Source organism: Paramisgurnus dabryanus, chromosome 6 (genome assembly GCF_030506205.2).
Source record: "Paramisgurnus dabryanus chromosome 6, PD_genome_1.1, whole genome shotgun sequence".
Taxonomy (NCBI): domain Eukaryota; kingdom Metazoa; phylum Chordata; class Actinopteri; order Cypriniformes; family Cobitidae; genus Paramisgurnus; species Paramisgurnus dabryanus.
The window spans coordinates 4,209,624-4,228,381 of record NC_133342.1 but is presented as its reverse complement, the minus strand read 5'-3'; the positions used below and the strand labels follow the sequence as shown (position 1 = coordinate 4,228,381).

Below are 18,758 nucleotides of genomic sequence, written 5' to 3'. Positions count from 1 at the left end.
TATAATTGGGTCCCCAGTGCTAAAAAAAATGTGAAAAAGATCAACCCAGTAACTTAGTTTTGGTAAACCATTCTCTGCAAGCGTGTGAAAATTAAGTTTTGTGATGTAGCAAGTCTTAAAATAATTGACAGCACAATTGAGTTTCAATTTCGACAAACCACCATTATGGCAATCAGTGTTTGCATTTCATCAGCTCATTTGCATGTTAAAGGACACCACAAAACAGCATTTTTGCTTGCACCTACAAAATGGCAATTTTAACATGCTATAATAAATTATTCATATGGTATTTCGATCTAAAACTTCATATACATACTTTCTAATTTGACCACTTCAAGAACATTCTGTGAAAATATAAATTTGCTATCTTTAAAATTGATTTAAACCATGTCAAAGATTGAAATCAATGACTAAAATTAAATCTCTTAATTAGATTGAGACTTTAGTCTGGATTTCACAGGCACATATAACAGTATTCGGATAGCATGCACAAGGTGTTAATTCACATTTAAATCATAAAGCTTTCACTATAAAAATTATATGAATTTGTAGGGTGAGTTTATTTGTGACCCTGCACCACAAAACTACTCATAGGTGTCAATTTATGGAAATTGAGATTTATACATCATCTGAAAGCTGAATAAATAAGATTTCCATTGATGTATTGTCTGTTAGGATAGGACAATATTTGAAAATCTGGACTTGAGCACAAAAATATCAAAATATTAAGAAAATGACCTTTAAATATGTCCAAATGAAGTCCTTAGCAACACGTATTAATGATAAATAATTTTTTGATATAGCAATACAAAATATCTTCATGAAACATTATCTTTACCTTACTATTGATTTTTTTTGGATTACCTTTTTTATTATTTTGACCAATACAATGTATTTTTGTCTATTGCTACGAATATACCTGTGCTGCTCATGACTGGTTGTGTGGTCCAGGGTCACGTCCTGTAACATTTTAAGAATATACTCATTTTTAATCACATTTTTTCTTTTATTTCACCAATTATTTTTTAGCAGTCCTGATGTGATAGATTAAAGGAACAAACTGTTCCATATATACAAGTAAAAGCTAAAAGTTGCATATAGGCTACGTAATGTTAAAATAATCTATTTAAAATAGTTTTAGGTGTTGCACGTCACAGAATTCTGATCTGCTAAACTTCCAGTTTCTGTGTCACAAAGTTACAACCAGTTTATTCAACAAACATCCTTCAAGAAATATTTTCCTTTATTACTCCATATTTTTATAGTCTACAGTGTATCAAAATAGTAAAACATTTACAGTACTGTGCAAAAGTCTTTAGGCCAGCATCACCAGCTTTGTTGTTTTAGGAAAGTTTTAATGTCCATCCATATTTATTTTTCACTCTTTTTATTAAGATATAAAACAGAAAATACAGGAAATATGTAAACAAAATTAAAAACAAAAAATTTTCAGAACTGAATGTCTTCTTCAGGCATCAGTCAGTATTTAGTGTGACCTTTCTTGGCACAAACAGATCTTGTGCTTTTTTGAGGAGACTGAAGTCCTGAAGTAATTCGATTAAAATTAGAAAATAGGATTTAATTTCATTTAGGTTTAAGGGATCCTGCAGCTGCCTGCTATTGCTCAAGTGGAAGGGAAGTTTACGCTAAATACTTGACACTTTAGCTTATACTTTTAATCTTGTTTTTAATACTACATACACATTTCCTGTATTTTCTGGTTGTATTCCAATAAAAAGACTGAGAAATAATTATAAAGACCACTATACAATTGCAAAAACAACATATCTAATTGTAGCATAGTGACCCAAGACTTTTGCAAAGTACTGTTCATCTAAAAAACATATTTGTATATTTTTGGTTGTAACAAAAGATTGTGTTAAATGTACAGTATTTCACTGAAGGTCAGAGCAAATGACTAAAAGATGTTGGCCATAGCTCAGAAAAGCATCACCCATCCATGCTCCTTTTAGTTGTCATAGCAACATGATATGCTTTTGCTATAGCCTAATTTTGCTGTTAGTCACAGTAGTTTCATAATGTTGGGTTCACAAAGATGTGGCGTCTGCCTCTGTTGTCCAAATTCCAAATTATTTCCATCTTTCATGCCCTGCATGTTTTGTCTTACAGCATCTCCATTTAGCTCATCTCAAAAAACATATGATTCTGTAAACGAAGAGAGAGAAAATATAAAGTAATTTAAGTCTGCATTCTGTATTTTTCAGACCAGGACCTGTGTGTGGTTTGATTCTTACCAGGAGGAAGGTGGCAGCTAGCAACAGCACTTTGAGGTTTAAACTCATTCCTTGAGGTACTAAGAGAAACAGAAATGTTTTAAACATCAATTGGGCTTGTGTGTGAAGTGTGTGAGCCATAAATATGGGTTTTCGTTTTACCATCGAGTCCGAAATACTCATGATCCATGTTGCATTCTTCTCTGTATCCAGGCCACCTCTTCCATATCCGCCCAATATTCTCACCAATACTTGATACCACCTTCCATCCCCCAAAAATGAGACAGGGTCATTCTCATTGTAATGTATTTAAATAAAACTACATGCTGGAGAGATTCTGACCTGGAGCTCCTGCTCAGAGAGGCAACGTGTGTTACAGCAGGAACCCTGGATCCTTACGGTTGAGATGCCCTCAGAGTCACAGACCTCAAAATAAGGTGTGAACATACTCCATCTGATAAACAGCGGTTTTTTGTGTTAAACAGTCTTTTAATGAGTAACACATTTGCCATAATTACCTGTTAAATTCAGATTCAATATGCTGGATGCAGCAATAAGCAAGCTATACCTTTATGCATGTGTTTGTTCAATTTATACATGATCAATTCATGACAAAAGTACTTGTTAAAAATAAGCAGTTGTCTCTAGATTGTTAAAGAATCAGTGTGTACATTTTAGCAGCATCTAGTGGTGAGGTTGCAAATTGCAACTAACGGCTCAGTCTACTGCTCACCCCCTGATTTGAAACGCGTAGAGAAGCTACGGTAGCTCCCACCAGAAAAACTTGTCATCGTCAGAAACAACTTAGCAAAAAAAAAGTTTGTCCATTAAGGGCTTCTGTAAAAACATGGTGGCACAAAATGCCGACTTCCATGTAAGGGGACCCTCGGTGTATGTAGATAAAAACGTCTCATTTTAAGGTAATAAAAACATAACAGTTAATTTTAAAAAGGTCTTCAAACATCTCTAATAATATAGTTTTGTATATTATTTTGCATTTCTGTCAAGAGATCCTTCTAAAAATGACACACTGCATCTTTAAGTCTGGCAAACATGACTGATATTGTGATATTTTGTGCTTTTCTACCTGATGTGTTGATAGAAAACACATATAGTGTAGCCTATATATAATATCTGGCACACTGTGTCTCTACTGTAGTGAGGTGGACATGTTGATGCTTTGTTATTCACAACATTTCAAAGTATTTAATTGCATTCCAAAAGAGGTCATATCGAAGCAGGGGGCTTTAGTCTGACGCAACTCTCACAATAGTTGGCACCAGAATAAAGAAACTCAAAAAGAGCTGAAAAAACAAGAGGACATCTTGATCAAAAGCACAGGATGTGGTCGTAATGTAATATAAAAAAGTGAAAGACTAATTCTGACCATAGACCACAAAACCAGTGATTAGGGTAAAAAAATCTAATTGATATATATAATAAATTAATAAATAAGCTTTCCATTAATGAGCATATGGTATGTTTGGACAATATTTGGCTGAGATACAACTGTTTGAAAATCTGGAATTTGAAGGTTGCAAAAAAAAAAAAAAAAAAAAATTGCCTTTAAAGTTGTCCAAATGAAGTCCTTAGCAACACACATTACTAATGATAAATACAGTTTTGATATATTTACGGTAGTAAATGTACAAAATATTTTTATAGAACTTGATTTTGGCTGATCTAAAGATTTTTGGCATAAAAAATGTAAAATTTTGACCAATGTTTTTTTGGCAATTGCTAGAAATAAACCCACGCTGCTTATGGTTTGATTGTTTTTTTTGTCCAGGGTCACATATTTTATATTAATCGACATTATTGTTGTGCATATTATATTAATTAGATATTACATTACGATATATTTACATTCATCAGACATTCTTTCATTGAAAGAATAATCCTCGCTAAATTGTCTAATATTCATGTTTAAAATAAAAATAATATATAATATTTTAACCATTACTGTGTTGTGTTAGACCTATTTCTGAGTCAAATGTAAACATTTTCTTGGTTTATTTTACCCAATGGCTGGTTTTGACACTTTTTGACCCAACGCTGGATTAAAAATAACCCAGCATTTTTTAGATTGTGGTGGGCCAGATTGTATAGTTTGGTTTGCTCAGGTGCTTACCCTTGATAAACCGTCCCGATCAATTCTCTATCTGGTGTGAAGGCCCTCATTTCCATCAGGCAACATCCAAGCAAGCACACTTCCGCTCTGAGGGGCCTCTCAAACAAAAAGACGCACTTTGAATCCCTGTCAAAGCCTTGTAATAAGCAGGAGCGAGCTGGACCGCAGAACTGTACACATAAACATGAGCTCTCTGACAGAGAGGGATATATTTTAAGTGGACAGAGCTTTTCACAATACATATCACTTCATATACAGATAAACACTTCAAGCCTACTGTTGATGTCACCTAGTTACAAGTCATGTATTAATAGAGTCAACTAGGTGGATTATTTATAGGTAATGTTTCAATACAGTGGATTTATAATGAGTTGTAATGTTTTATATTTACCCTCTACAGCCACAAAGATCTGATCTCTGGTTTCTGATGAGATGCTGTATGTTCTTCGGGCTACACATTGTGGACCTGAAAGACACAAAAATAGATAAAAGACATTTAGTCTAAGCTCTTACACAAACCTTTCAATAACAGTTAACAAAAGAAGGATAATACACTGTATTGGTAATGTTTTAAACCATGTTCATCCTTTCTCATCATTTATAGAGACATTTTTTTTACATAATATTTTGTCTTTCTTACCCAGCAAGACTTGACAATGTCAGCTCTAAGGCATCAGGGACCCCCTATAAGAAGTAAAATTATACTAAAATTTTTATCTTTCAGGAAAGTTAATGCTGATTTTGTGAATTATTTACCTTAATAAATGCAAAGTCTATTTTTAGGCTACTCTATGTTGTGTTTCTTTAAACATGTGTTAGCTAACAGAAAAAAGTTCTAAGAATGTACCATAAAAGTTCCATTGTTCTCAAAAACTTTCTGCCAACATAAAAAGTGTACAGTTTTTTTAACGTTCTAAGAACGTTTCTTGGTTGTCTGAACGATAGAGGAATGTTACATTCTACCATTTTTAAACTTTATGACAACGTCATGTTTTAATGTTTACACAATGTTAAAAACTGTTTTCTATATTTACTTTTTGTAAATTATTTTATTTTATTGATTTTATTATTTATAAAACTGTTATAAAAAATAATTTCTGAATGTTTGGTAAAATATTGCTTTAGAAAACAATTCACTTATTAGGTTTAGATGTAGTTTAGTTTTGTTTCATTTAAAGTCACTATTATTGTGATCAGTGTTTGTTTTAGTTGGACTCTTTTAGTTGGACATTTTGCTTAGTTCTTCCTGGTTGCATTAACGTTGTGTGTATAAAACACATCTGTTATAGTAATGTAAAGTTATGACATGTATTATGACAGAAAATAAGCTATTGATAAGTTAATAAATTAATTAGATGATGACCTTTATCGTTATTTACCAACCACCACAGAATTGCACTAACTTTACATTACTATAGAAAATGTGTTTTTACACACAAAGCTAATGCAACCAGAGAAAAACTATCAAGTAAAACATTAAAGGAACAGTATGTAAGAAATTTATATCAATTAATTATAAAATGGCCCTGATGACATATCTATATGACTAGACATTAAGAAATCATTTTCATTTCAAATACTTATATCACTGACAACAGTGGTCACGCCAAGATATTGTCATTTAAAAAGTGGAGTTGCAGCCCTCAACTGATGTTTATGTTGTCATTTTGTGCATTGGCCACCAGTTGTGTGATTGCAGTACCAGTTTTAGCCACAACTTTTGTGATTGCAATACCAGTTTTGGCCACAATCCTACATACTGTTCCTTTAAGAGTCAAGAGTTCAACTAAAACAAACACAGATCATCATAGTGGTGACTTAAAATGAACCAAAACGTCAACATCTAAACTTTATAAGTGAATTGTGTTTTCTACAGCAATATTTTTAGAGAACATTTAGAAATAATGTTTTATAACAGTTTTAAAATAATAAAATACAATATTTCTCTATCATTTACTTAACAAGCTAATGTTTACACAATGTTAAAATGTATTTAGTTTTTGTAAATGATTATTTACAAAATTATGGAAAATTATAGAAAACAGTTATTATAAACATTGTGTGAACATTAAAACATGACATTGTCATAATGTTTGAAAATGGTAGAATGTAACATTCCTCTAACGTTCAGACAACCCAGAAACGTTTTTAGAACATTCAAAAAACTGGACACTTTATGCAGGCAGAACTTTTGTTATTTGGGTGAGTGCCCACAAATCTAGTCAAACTTTAAGTTTTTAAATTATTAATCAACTAGTTTCAAATATTTTGGAAAAATATGGCAGCATAAAAGCAAAAAAAAAAAAACTACAACAACAACTCTATTTTGATTCCATGGGTACTTTTTACAGTGTCTGTGATGTTGCGTGTTGTCAATACTAAGCATAGATATTTAATTACGATATATTGTTTTGATCATTTTAAAGTAGTGTAAAGAAGTTGCAGTTTTAGGGTGAATATTTGTCTTTGGCAACTATCAAAGTAATACCGCAAAGTTTGCTCAATTCAGAGACGCAAATAAATTAAGATCTGAAATTTGAATAAAAACAATAGTATAATGCTTCCTGATGTACTAACTACCCCAAATCAGTTAATATAGATTTTTTATAACTAAAATAGGATTTGTTTTCTGATCCAAATTTAGAGGTGTTGAGCATCTTACCTTGCAGATCTGGTCTGGCAGTAATGTGGAGTCGTTTGACTGTTTTCAGAACAGAGAGTTTTCCGAGTCTTTTATCCTTATTGTCTATCTCCGTCTCTCCAGTGGCTCCATTTTCTCTCTTCCCCATCACAGGGTCTGCAGCCTGGATCACATGTGAGAGGTCCTGTGTATCATCAGTGGGTCCAATCTGTCTGTGGAAAGCCCTGAAGATCATATCAACATGTTTCTCCCTTTCTAGACCAAACGGAAGAGGTTGCGTGGTCACAGATGGTCTAGCCTAAAAGACAGATAGATATAGATGCAGGAGGTAAAACATGACATTTCAATTTAAAAATACATTTAATTTCACTTTATGAAAGAATTGAAAGTGTATGTACACTTCTGACCGACAAGCTCTAATAAAACCCTGAATATTCGAAAAACACCATTTTGAGTTAAGTCAATTTAATATTTGTGAAAGGTAAAACCATAAATCACAGCAAAAAGCTTGGAAATGCATAGGAAATGTCTCTTACCATTTTAATTTTCAAGTCTCAGTTTCTTTAGAGTCGTGTAGTTTTAGGTGTTGTTGGTCAGGTGCACTAGAGAGTGTATGGTTCCTTCACTTTCAGAAAAACTGTTACTAGATGCCCCACTATGCTAAACACCCCCACCCCTCTCTCTCATTCCCGGATCTGGTCTTTGTGAAACAGAAAAGCAGCAGTCAGCCATGTAAATAAGATCCTCCCAAGTTAAAGAGGTGCAAGAGACCATCCAAAATAAATAAACCACACATAGATCATTTTATTTTTTTAATTATTACTTCAAATACATTTATTCATTTGTCAGATGCTTTTATCCAAACTTGACTTACATTGCATTCAAGCAATAAATTTTATCTGTACGTGTGTTCCGTGGGATTCAAACCTATAACTTTCAAGATGCAAATGCAACACTACAGGAACCCTACAACAACAGTTTGTTTGTTTTTTTAAAGGAAGTTGACTTGAAATATAAAGAGGTTAATATTTTTGTTTAATTTAAAATGCAAATGACATTAATGTCTTTTTCCTTATAAAAACTTTGTCCAATGTGAGAGATCATCATTTCATTTCATAAAAACAGTTGTTGAATCAACACACAAAATTGGGTTTATAAACAATATGAATAAAGCGATTAGCAAAAACAAATAACTTGGCTAGGCAATATTTGTCTCACAAATGCCTTCAGATCCAACAAATTCCCTCTCCGAAATCACTTTCAGTACAATGTCTACTCAACCGAAGCCCTGAAAGTTCATGTGCCATTCAATAGTTTTGGTGCAACAAAACCTGAATGCTGTTCATCTCTGAAGTATCTTCAAATATATCCTTCATTTCACTAGAGTTTCTCTAGCAGTTCTTATAGAGATCAGCCTGTGACATCCCCAAGTGAGATTTCGGGCAGGTATCTTTTAGGGTCTCCAGGGAAAGGCTGAGACGGTGCTTGGTTAAAATGGCCCATCAAGAAGATTCCAATGGTGCCCAGTATATACAACAACGCCATGACGATGAAACACATCCTGTCAATCACCCGGGCGACCAGAAACCACTCCTCATTTTCCTGTGGAGCGAAAAGAAAAGACATCCGCAATCCACACATTAACACTGGATTAGAAAACTAAGCCCTAGCGCAAACATTCACTGCTGGAAATAGATGTGCTTGTGAAGCAAATGAGAGACTTTCAGGATGGTGTTTGGAATATTTAGGATCAGTAACTCACACTTTGAAAGTCATTTTGATGTTTGGCACTTGCAGCGATGTGTTTGCAGGAAGCCACACACTGCTGCACTTCTCGTGACGCCAATGCCAGACTGGATTCCAGATCCTGTGCTGTGTCTCCTTGCAGACTGTTTTCTGAGATTAAGACACAACACCACATTTATACTATTTAGAAAGAAAATAGCTGTTCTGAAAATACAGAAGTTTACAAATGTCCCTATCTGTGAAATCCAGGCCAAAGTCTTAAAATAAATGAGATTATGAGCATCAAAGTAGCCATAGCCATATGATGAAAACATACTGTTATGCGTGTTTGTTTTTGTAAACGATAGATTTTGAGATGCATTACTCAATTATTTTGAATACTGTAATGAGAGTACTGATTCTCCCAATGTAGTATTATTACATTATCAACAGAAAAAGATACTCTTGATAAGTGTGCAAACACTAAATTAATACATCAATTATCTAGATGCAATGTTTAGACTGTACTAACCACCACCAAATAATTGTCTGTTGTCTTTTCTTTGCCATAACAAACATGTTTTAATCACACAAAGTTATAGCAGTTAGAAAAAAAACTAACAAGCTAAGAGTCAAGTCAAACTAAAACATACACTGATCACCATAATGGTGACTTTAAATGAAACAGCCAACATCTAAACATAATATAAGAAAATAACTCTACGTAAGATGTAAAATGCAATTTTAGGTTTCAAACAGAGAGGGTGATAGAGAGGATAAAGTTAAAGATTGCAGCTTTTAACCCTGCTTCGGTGTTACGTTTTAACTCTTTGTAAGATTGGGACAATATATACACCCAGCAGTGTTCATTTAACTCTGGGGATTTTGTTGTGTACAGTGTTGTTGGTTTGTAATCGTTGACTCACGTATTTTTTCCAAAGTATTCTTTAGCAGCCCTTTCCTCTCTTTTAGTCGACTGAACATCAGCTCTGATCGAGCCGTTCTGAACATGTATTCATCAGCCTTCGCTATCAGACCCAGGGAGCTGCGTCTTCTGCGCCGGAGCGGAGTGCCATTGCCTAAGGCAAACGTCTTAAAATCTTCCTCCCCCTGCTCATTGTTCTCAGGTGTCCATCGGCGCATTGTCATCCTCAGCAAATCAGGAAGAATGTTCAGGAAGACCTGAAGAATAAAAAACATGGAGGAGAAAAGAGTTATGGATTGTAGGTTGTTTTTTACTGCTGTAATATACTGATAATGTTGTACCTTTCGGACGGTGTTGTTCATGGGGTGGGTGTTTGGAGTTCGCAGAGAAACGTTCAGTACAACCACACAGTTCATCACAGTTATCGTGGTCACAGACATCACAAACATCAGATATCTGACAAAAAGAGATAACTCAGTATTGGCTATAAAAACACATACATTGGCAAGCACTTTTTCAAACTCTAATCGCATTCACACAACTTCCCAAACTTTTCTGGAGTAATCTAATCTTTAATTAATATTTACCTCACCGGTTGGTTTATAATTAAGATAATCAATAACCTAGCATTAAAACAGACTCACTTGCCAATGAGCGGCACAGCCTGCGAGGTTTCTGGCACTTTTTTGGCAATAAGGAACAGGAACACGGTCTGACCCAGCAGGATTGCCATAGTCATGGTGCATTTCTGTCCTCCCGCTATTCAAAAAACAAGTAGAGGTCAATTCATCTATATACAGTGATCATAAACCAGCTATACTTTCTAGTCTGAATTTTTCAATTGTTAATTTTAAGTGATAATAAACCAATCTAAATGGTTGAAATAATTGTGGTGACTATACATGCAAACTCAATTTTAGGCTTCATAAGCTGTTTTAGACAGAAATTTCTCATATCAGTATGAAAAAAATGATAAAGCAATAGAGAGACTAAACAGTGAAAGTGTATTGGAAGTTGTGCTGCAAGTTTAGACTTACAGGCAGTAGTCAAAGCCTGGAGATTAAAGTTATGCTTGGGCTGTGGGTATCTATAGAGTTATTTTTGGCCTGTTACCATGCTTCTGGGGGGGCATTTTATTTTCATGGGGGCACACTTCATGAGAAACAGACTGAACAACTGAAACTCATTTGAAATAGACCAATAGATAGCTGCCCAGGCAACAACAACAACAAACAACACGATGTAACAAGAGTCTTTAATTTCATAAAAAATGCAATAATAATAACAATATATACCAGGTAACTTAAAGGGGACATATCATGAAAATCTGACTTTTCCATGTTTAAGTGCTATAATTGGGTCCCCAGTGCTTCTATCAACCTAGAAAATGTGAAAAAGAACAACCCAGTAACTTAGTTTTGGTAAACCATTCTCTGTAAGTATGTGAAAAAATAGGTCATTAAAATTTGGCTATCTTTGTGATGTCAGAAGAGGATAATACCGCCCCTTAATCTACACTATCTAACTACTGCACTGCCATTTAATGCATAAATCAGCTCGTTTGTATTTTAAAGGACACACCCAAAAACAGAACATTTGGTTACTTCTGTCAATTTTAACATGCTATAATTTATTATCTATATGGTATTTTGAACTAGAACTTCACATACGTATTCTGGGGACACCAAAGATTTATTTGACATCTTAAAATAGTCCCCTTTAAGTTAGCAATTAAACAAACGTGATCTGTAGCACATTTAAAAGTAACTTACTCACCATTAGATTTTTTAAGATATAAAATAAGTCTTTGGTGTGCCCAGAGTGTATATGTAAAGTTGTAGCTTAAAATACCCGACAGAGAAATTATTATAACGTTAAAATTGCCAATTTGTAGGTCCGAGCAAAAATTTGCAGTTTTTGGGTGTGTCCTTTAAAATGCAAATGAGCTGATGAGATGCAAACACTGATCGCCATAATGGTGGTTTGTTTAAATTGAAACTATTGTGCTGTCAATTATGTGCTCTCTCTCTCTCTCTCTCTCTCTTTCTCTCTCTAATAATAATTTTGACCATACGATTGGGGGGCACGCTGTGTCATCTGGGGGGGACACTCCCCCCTAATGCCCCCTTGGCATGCATAAAGGTGGAGTAATGCCGAGTAATGTAATTATAAATGAGACTAAATTACTTAAAGTGTGTATCAAAAGTATACAATCAACAGTACCATGGAAGTCAGTGGGTACTGTTTAGTGTGTGATTAACATAATTTATAAAAATTATTTTGTGTTCAACAGAAGAAAAAAACTCATACAGATTTAGGACAACATGAGGGTAAGTGAATTATGACAGCATTTTAATTTTTGGGTGAACTATACCTTTAAGGCTATGACTATATATTTACTATAAGGCTATTCTGAGCACTAGTTGAACTGGCAAGCCTGTTTTCCATCCATCTGTTTGTATTGGAAATTGATTCTGACCTTTGGCTGGCAGAAAGTAGACGAGCAACCCAAGAGAGGAGAAGAGGACACATGGTACGATGATATTAATGATATAAAACAGTGGTTTTCTCTGGATGATGAGAAAGAAGATGATCTCCTGATACTCCAGCTCATCTCGACTGTATCGCTTATTCACAATCTTCTTAGCAGGGCGGTGCTTTATAATCCATTCCCCATTCTCTGACCAGTCAGGACACAGGAGAAATTAATTCTGTAAGTATTTTTATGTCAAATACTGGAATATGTGTTACAATGTGTACTGTAGTACCAGTAAAAGCTTCCGGGTCAATCTCGATCCATTCCATGGCGACATTGTTCTCCTCTGCCAGCATCAGTAAAATCTCATTCGAATTGTATGTCTGGGACCTGTCAAAGCAATGGGAGTAAAAGCCTTCATAAAACTAATCTTATATGATCTAAGTGCATTTCTAATAAATAATTCCTTCTGTCAAAAATCACACTTCTGATATCTGGATATCAGTTGTACCTGAACACCATGCTGCAGTTCTGCCAGTCAAAGGGAAAATAGTTGACTTTAATGGCACATGAACTTCGGTAGATAGCCGGAGGCAACCAGACCACTCCACCATTCGGATCTATCAGAGCATTACAGTAAAGGGCCACCTCAAAACGCCCATCCACACTGCACACACAAGAATTTTTCACAGCTGACAACAATTCCCTTGGGCTAAAAAATGCTTAGGATAGAGAAAAGTTACACATCAACCTAAATGGATAATAAAGCAATATCACATGAGCAAGGATTGACAGTGCTGTTCTGGTCTGATATAAGCACTCTTGGAATGCTTCTTGTTTAATCAAATATAAGGATTGGAACTATTTTGTAAAATACAAATGAAAAATAGATTATATGAAGGCTGTAGATGTCTGGGTGTTATAACATTTGTAAATGAATCCTCATTTTCACAATCACTCACTTGTTCTCCAGACCAACATCAGGTAGCCAGATGGCTTTAGAGGGAAGACGCATTCGAGTGATATTCTCATAGGCCTCAAACCCTGTCCTGTTAGCCCAACTGAGTCTATAATCACGCCATGTCTAGAGAGAGAGAAAGAGAGATTAGATAGATAGATAGATAGATAGATAGATAGATAGATAGATAGATAGATAGATAGATAGATAGATAGATAGATAGATAGATAGATAGATAGATAGATAGATAGATAGATAGATGGATAGATGGATGTATGGATGGATGGATAGATGGATGGGTAAATGGATAATCCATGGATAGATGGATAGATACATGGGTAGATACATGTATGTATGGATGCATGAATGGGTAAATGGATGGATGGATGGATGGATGGATTATAGATGTATGGATATATGTATGGATGTATGGATGGATAGATTGATGGATAGATGATAGATGGATAGATGGATAGATACAAGGGTGGATGGATGGATAGATGGATGGATAGATAAATAGAAAGACATATAAATCGATAATCCATGGATAGATGGATAGATACATGGATGGATGGATGGGTGGGTGGGTGGGTTGATTATAGATGTATGGATGGATGTATGGATGATAGATGGTAGATGGATGGATAGATGGATAGATACATGGGTAGATGGATGGATAGATGATAGATGGATAGATACATGGGTAGATGGATGGATGGATAGATGGATGGATAGTTAGATAAATAGGTAGATAGATGGATAAATGGATAATCCATGGATAGATAGATAGATACATGGGTAGATACATGGATGGATTGGTGGGTGGATGTATGGATGATGTATGGATGTATGGATGGATGTACAACCCCAAATCAGAAAATGTTGGGACACTGTAGAAATTGTGAGTAAAAAAGAAATGGAATAATTTACAAATCTCATAAACTTATATTTTATTCACAATAGAATATAGATAACAAATCAAATGTTGAAAGTGAGACATTTTGAAATGTCATGCCAAATATTGGCTCATTATGGATTTCATGACAGCTACACATTCCAAAAAAAGTTGGGACAGGTAGCAATAAGAGGCCAGAAAAGTTAAATGTACATATAAGAAACAGCTGGATGAGGACCAATGTTTAGGAATAGGAATGTTGTCCTATTCTTGTCTGAAACAGGCTTCTAGTTGCTCAACTGTCTTAGGTCTTCTTTGTCGCATCTTCCTCTTTATGATGCACTGAATGTTTTCTGTGGGTGACAGATCTGGACTGCAGGCTGGCCATTTCAGTACTCAGATCCTTCTTATACGCAGCCATGATGTTGTAATTGATGCAGTATGTGGTCTGGCATTGTCATGTTGGAAAATGCAAGGTCTTCCCTGAAAGAGATGACGTCTGAATGGGATCATATGTATCTAGAACTTGGATAAACCTTTCAGCATTGATGGTGCCTTTCCAGATGTGTAAGCTGCCCATGCCACACGCACTCATGCAACCCCAAACCATCAGAGATGCAGGTTTCTGAAATGAGCGCTAATAACAACTTGGGATGTCCTTGTCCTCCTTAGTCCGGGTGAAATGGTGTACCAGTTTTCAAAAAAAGAACTTAAAATTTTGATTCGTTGGACCACAGAACAGTTTTTCACTTTGCCACAGTCCATTTTAAATGAGCCTTGGAAAACACCTGTGCGTCTGGATCATGTTTAGATATGGCTTCTTTTTTGACCTATAGAGTTTTAGCTGGCACCGGCGAATGACACGGTAGATTGTGTTCACTGACAATGTGTTCTGGAAGTATTCCTGAGCCCATGTTATGATTCCCATTACAGTAGCATTCCTGTATGTGATGCAGTGCCGTCTAAGGGTCCGAAGATCACGGGCATCAAGTATGGTTTTCCGGCCTTGACCCTTACACACAGAGATTGTTCCAGATTCTCTGAATCTTTGGATGATATTATGCACTGTAGAGGATGATAACTTCAAACTCTTTGCAATTTTTCTATGAGAAACTCAGAAAACTATTTTTCGCTGCAGCATTGGGGGAATTGGTGATTCTCTGCCCATCTTGACCTCTGAGAAACACTGCCACTCTGACAGGCTCTTTTTATACCCAATCATGTTGCCAATTGACCTAATAAGTTGCAAATTGGTCCTTCAACTGTTCCTTATATGTACATATAAATTTTCTGGCCTCTTATTGCTACCTATCCCAACTTTTTTTGGAATGTGTAGCTCTCATGAAATGGTCAAAATGAGCCAACATTTGGCATGACATTTCAAAATATCTTACTATCAACATTTGATATGTTATCTATATTCTACTGTGAATTAAATATAAGTTTATGAGATTTGTAAATTATTCCATTACTTTTTTACTCACAATTTCTACAGTGACCCAACGTTTTCTGATTTGGGGTTGTGTTATAGATGTATGGATGGATGTCTGGATGGATAGATGATAGATGGATAGATACCTGGGTAGATGGGTGGATGGATGGATGATAGATGGATGGATGGATGGATGGATGGATGGATGGATGGATGGATGGATAGATGGATAGATAGATAGATACATGGGTAAATAGATAGACAGAGAGATAGAGGGATGGATGATAGATGGATGGATGGACAGACAAAAACAAATAGACCATGGTTACTCAAGTAAAACAATGGTTTTACTAGAATATCCAAAGCTTTTTTTAAAAAGTCTTACCATCTCAATCCAAACACACGTAGTGAGGGTCTCCTCTTTCTCATTCTAAAAGTGAAAAATTGAAGAAAGATAAAAGTTTTGCATAATAAAAACATGCAGAGGTCACTTATTAAATTTGGATACACACAGAAATTTACCAGAGAAATGAGGTTGGTGAGGGTCATCTTGATTTTTACATTGGTAATGTCCCCATTGTGCTCCATTGGCCGTATGTTTTTATTGTAACCTTTCATCAGATCTCTCTGCAAAGATCCTTCCAGATTACAGACCACATCTGAAATAAACATGCAGACTTATAATGTAAATCTTATCATCAAATAAATTTTTCTTCTTTTCGTTTTCTTGTTCTTCAAAAAAATATTTAAATAATTTTGCGCTTCCACAAAGTCATTTTTATACGTTTTCTGTATGTTTCATCATAGTGGTTGAATTTCATAATAATGTTTATGGAGTGTATGTCTATAAATCATGACACGGATTAAAAGTTATCCTTTATTCAAAAATATTACAACTCTGTTTACAACTTCAGTAACACAAGTCCTAATGTAAACATTTATTTAACTGTGATTAAACACCATACCACAGTGATGCTTTAGTCTTTAACACTGTAACACAATAGCCTGGTCACATGCTTAGTTAAACTGATTACAAATATTTGTTAATTAATTAAAACAATGTTTGTGTGGTAGGTAAATCATTTACATCTTTATTACATATATCTAGAGAATTTAATATAGTGTTTAGCTGATCTGGATTGCTATGTTCACACAAAATCTTTAGCTGACTCGGCAGAAAGCTTTAGAAACACTTTGGTTTACTAATTCAATACATATAGAATTAATAAAAACAAATCAGACCTACAAATCAGTGTGGCTCAGCTGGCAGAGCATTGCATTATCAGCACAAAGGTCATGGGTTTTATTCCCACAGAATAGAAATAATAAAAAATGTATACCTTAAATACACTGCGAGTTTCTTTGGATAAAATACTCTGCCAAATGTAGTAATGTAAATGTAAAAATATATAACAAGCACCATCACCTGGGCATGCTCATCACTCCACAGTTAACCCAGGATTAAATAAGACCAATGACACATGACCCACTGAAACTTTAACCAATCTGTAGAGTTTTTTCATGTGAAATCACCCTAAACAAACTTATCTTACCTGAAGGGAGAAATGACTGAAAGATCCATAACCAGATAATTGTTGATGGAAAGACCAGACCCATGTTGGATATCCACAGAGCAACATTAAAGAAAACTTTTTGCACATTCAGAACCAGCACCTGGCCTGTGTATGTGTGTCGAACACAGTTGTTTGGGAAAGGGAGGGATTATGGGAAAATAGGTGTGGTTTCATACTTGGACACATTGTTATTTTCAGAATGCCCACACACTCCCATACGGCTCCTCACATAGTCAGCTGTCACTGTCCACACACAAACGCACACATACATACATCCACATCACAGACATGATGTCAAGACCCAACAACAGGTTGCAGGCCTTCGTTCTTTCTCTCCTTAGTCAGAAGGATAAAGTTACAGTACTTCCCACAGGTCAGCTGACAGATGGTTTGCCCTGAGACGACCTGCAGAGGGACACCTGTCATCCGTCTTGCATTTACTGTCTAGAGTAGAAAAATTAATCTACAAATTATGAATATCTCCTGAGGATTGAAAATATATTAGATAATGTTGTGGTGAATATAAAATATCATTTTATCCCTGCACGCATGTTAAATAAATGAATCAGTTTTATTAACTTTGTCGTGTGAGCAGATCTATGAACTGTAAAGTAAGTGCCCATGGGTGCCCACTTACCGTACACTTTTTTTTACTTTACGGCATCAAGTCATTTACTGTTTTCTACATTAAATCAACCAACATAATCTTCTGTGAAAATATAACTTATATCTTTATACTGACTGAGTAAGGTCATATCAGCTTTGATGTTTGTAATCTCTTACTTAGATTATGAAAATTGCCTTTAGGGGGCGTGTGCACCAAACCGTTTAAATGCATCTGAAAACGCCATGCGGATGCCAACTAGGAGCTTGCCAACTTTTTTCAGCTGAGCACTTTGGTTGCTGTTCAATTTCAATTCAATTTTATTTATAAAGCGCTTTTCACAATTGTTTAATGATACTGCTTGTTTATCAGTCGTTGAACGATGCACCGGTCGGTTGTTGTGATATTTGACCCACTTTCCGCTGTAATTGGACGCAGTGGCGGCTTAATGCGAAGTTCGTCACAACATGTATGTAGCCCGTCATGTGTGTGGTTCCTTATTTCAAAATATGTGTTCTGCGCGTCGTGTGATCCTATGTGTATCACGTTTCTTGTCAAAATAAGTGCCTGCTGCAGATGCGTCTAAAGGGTTTATGATAAAAGAGACACTCACGTTTGCCAGATATACTCTCATAATCTCATACGTATTCAGAGTTTACAGAGTTAGTGTCTTGCGTGTATTTGTGAACGTGAGCGTCACTTTTATCATAAACGGTTTTGACGCGTGTGCAGTAGGCACTTACTTTCACAAAACACGTGATGCACATGGTTCACATGACACAACAAACATATATTTTGAAATAGCAAGTGACACACATGACACCCGAACACTTTTGAATTTGCGCCCCTGGGATTAGCAGTCACGAGCCGCCACTGATTGGATGGCTGAGTGAGAAGTGACATTGGGGAGCTGAACACAAAAAATGTAGACTGCTGCGCTCAGCGCAGACAAAAACTGCCAGCTGCTGGTGTTTTTGAAAAAGTATGGCGCTACCATTGGAAAAAATTGGAACAATTAGGCAACTCAACTTGCATAATTTGTTTTTATTAACTTTTTTATCAAGTCCGGAATAATGCTCTTTAGATATTCTTTTGTGTTGTATATTCATAATAAAATTACATCTTAAAATTATCTAAAGATCATCTGAAGATCATTATGCTTC

The 18,758-nt window shown here is 35.3% G+C and overlaps 2 protein-coding genes and 1 long non-coding RNA gene across 3 annotated transcripts; 1 reads left to right on the top strand and 2 right to left on the bottom strand.

Moving 5' to 3' along the window:
• Position 1: 1 nt before the first annotated feature.
• Positions 2 to 7,693, bottom strand: LOC135744065 (phospholipid scramblase family member 5). Its single transcript, XM_065262021.1, has 8 exons — positions 7,543 to 7,693; positions 7,028 to 7,304; positions 4,757 to 4,831; positions 4,366 to 4,558; positions 2,577 to 2,688; positions 2,397 to 2,496; positions 2,256 to 2,314; positions 2 to 2,166 (listed from the first exon to the last, which is right to left on the bottom strand). The coding sequence occupies exons 1-8, from the start codon at positions 7,543 to 7,545 to the stop codon at positions 2,140 to 2,142; spliced, it is 846 nt and encodes a 281-aa protein (XP_065118093.1). The 5' UTR covers positions 7,546 to 7,693; the 3' UTR covers positions 2 to 2,139.
• On the top strand, positions 2,201 to 7,293 carry LOC135744066 (uncharacterized). The gene is made up of 3 exons (XR_010530662.1): positions 2,201 to 2,311; positions 2,448 to 2,671; positions 7,160 to 7,293. It is a non-coding gene; the product is annotated as an uncharacterized lncRNA (long non-coding RNA).
• A 274-nt stretch (positions 7,694 to 7,967) lies between the features above and the next one.
• Positions 7,968 to 17,101, bottom strand: chrng (cholinergic receptor, nicotinic, gamma). The gene is made up of 12 exons (XM_065262142.1): positions 16,971 to 17,101; positions 15,940 to 16,076; positions 15,803 to 15,847; positions 13,095 to 13,216; positions 12,644 to 12,799; positions 12,425 to 12,522; positions 12,136 to 12,336; positions 10,301 to 10,415; positions 9,998 to 10,112; positions 9,658 to 9,913; positions 8,769 to 8,902; positions 7,968 to 8,608 (listed from the first exon to the last, which is right to left on the bottom strand). Exons 1-12 carry the CDS (start codon positions 17,032 to 17,034, stop codon positions 8,417 to 8,419), a joined length of 1,635 nt encoding a protein of 544 aa, XP_065118214.1. The 5' UTR covers positions 17,035 to 17,101; the 3' UTR covers positions 7,968 to 8,416.
• Positions 17,102 to 18,758: the final 1,657 nt, after the last annotated feature.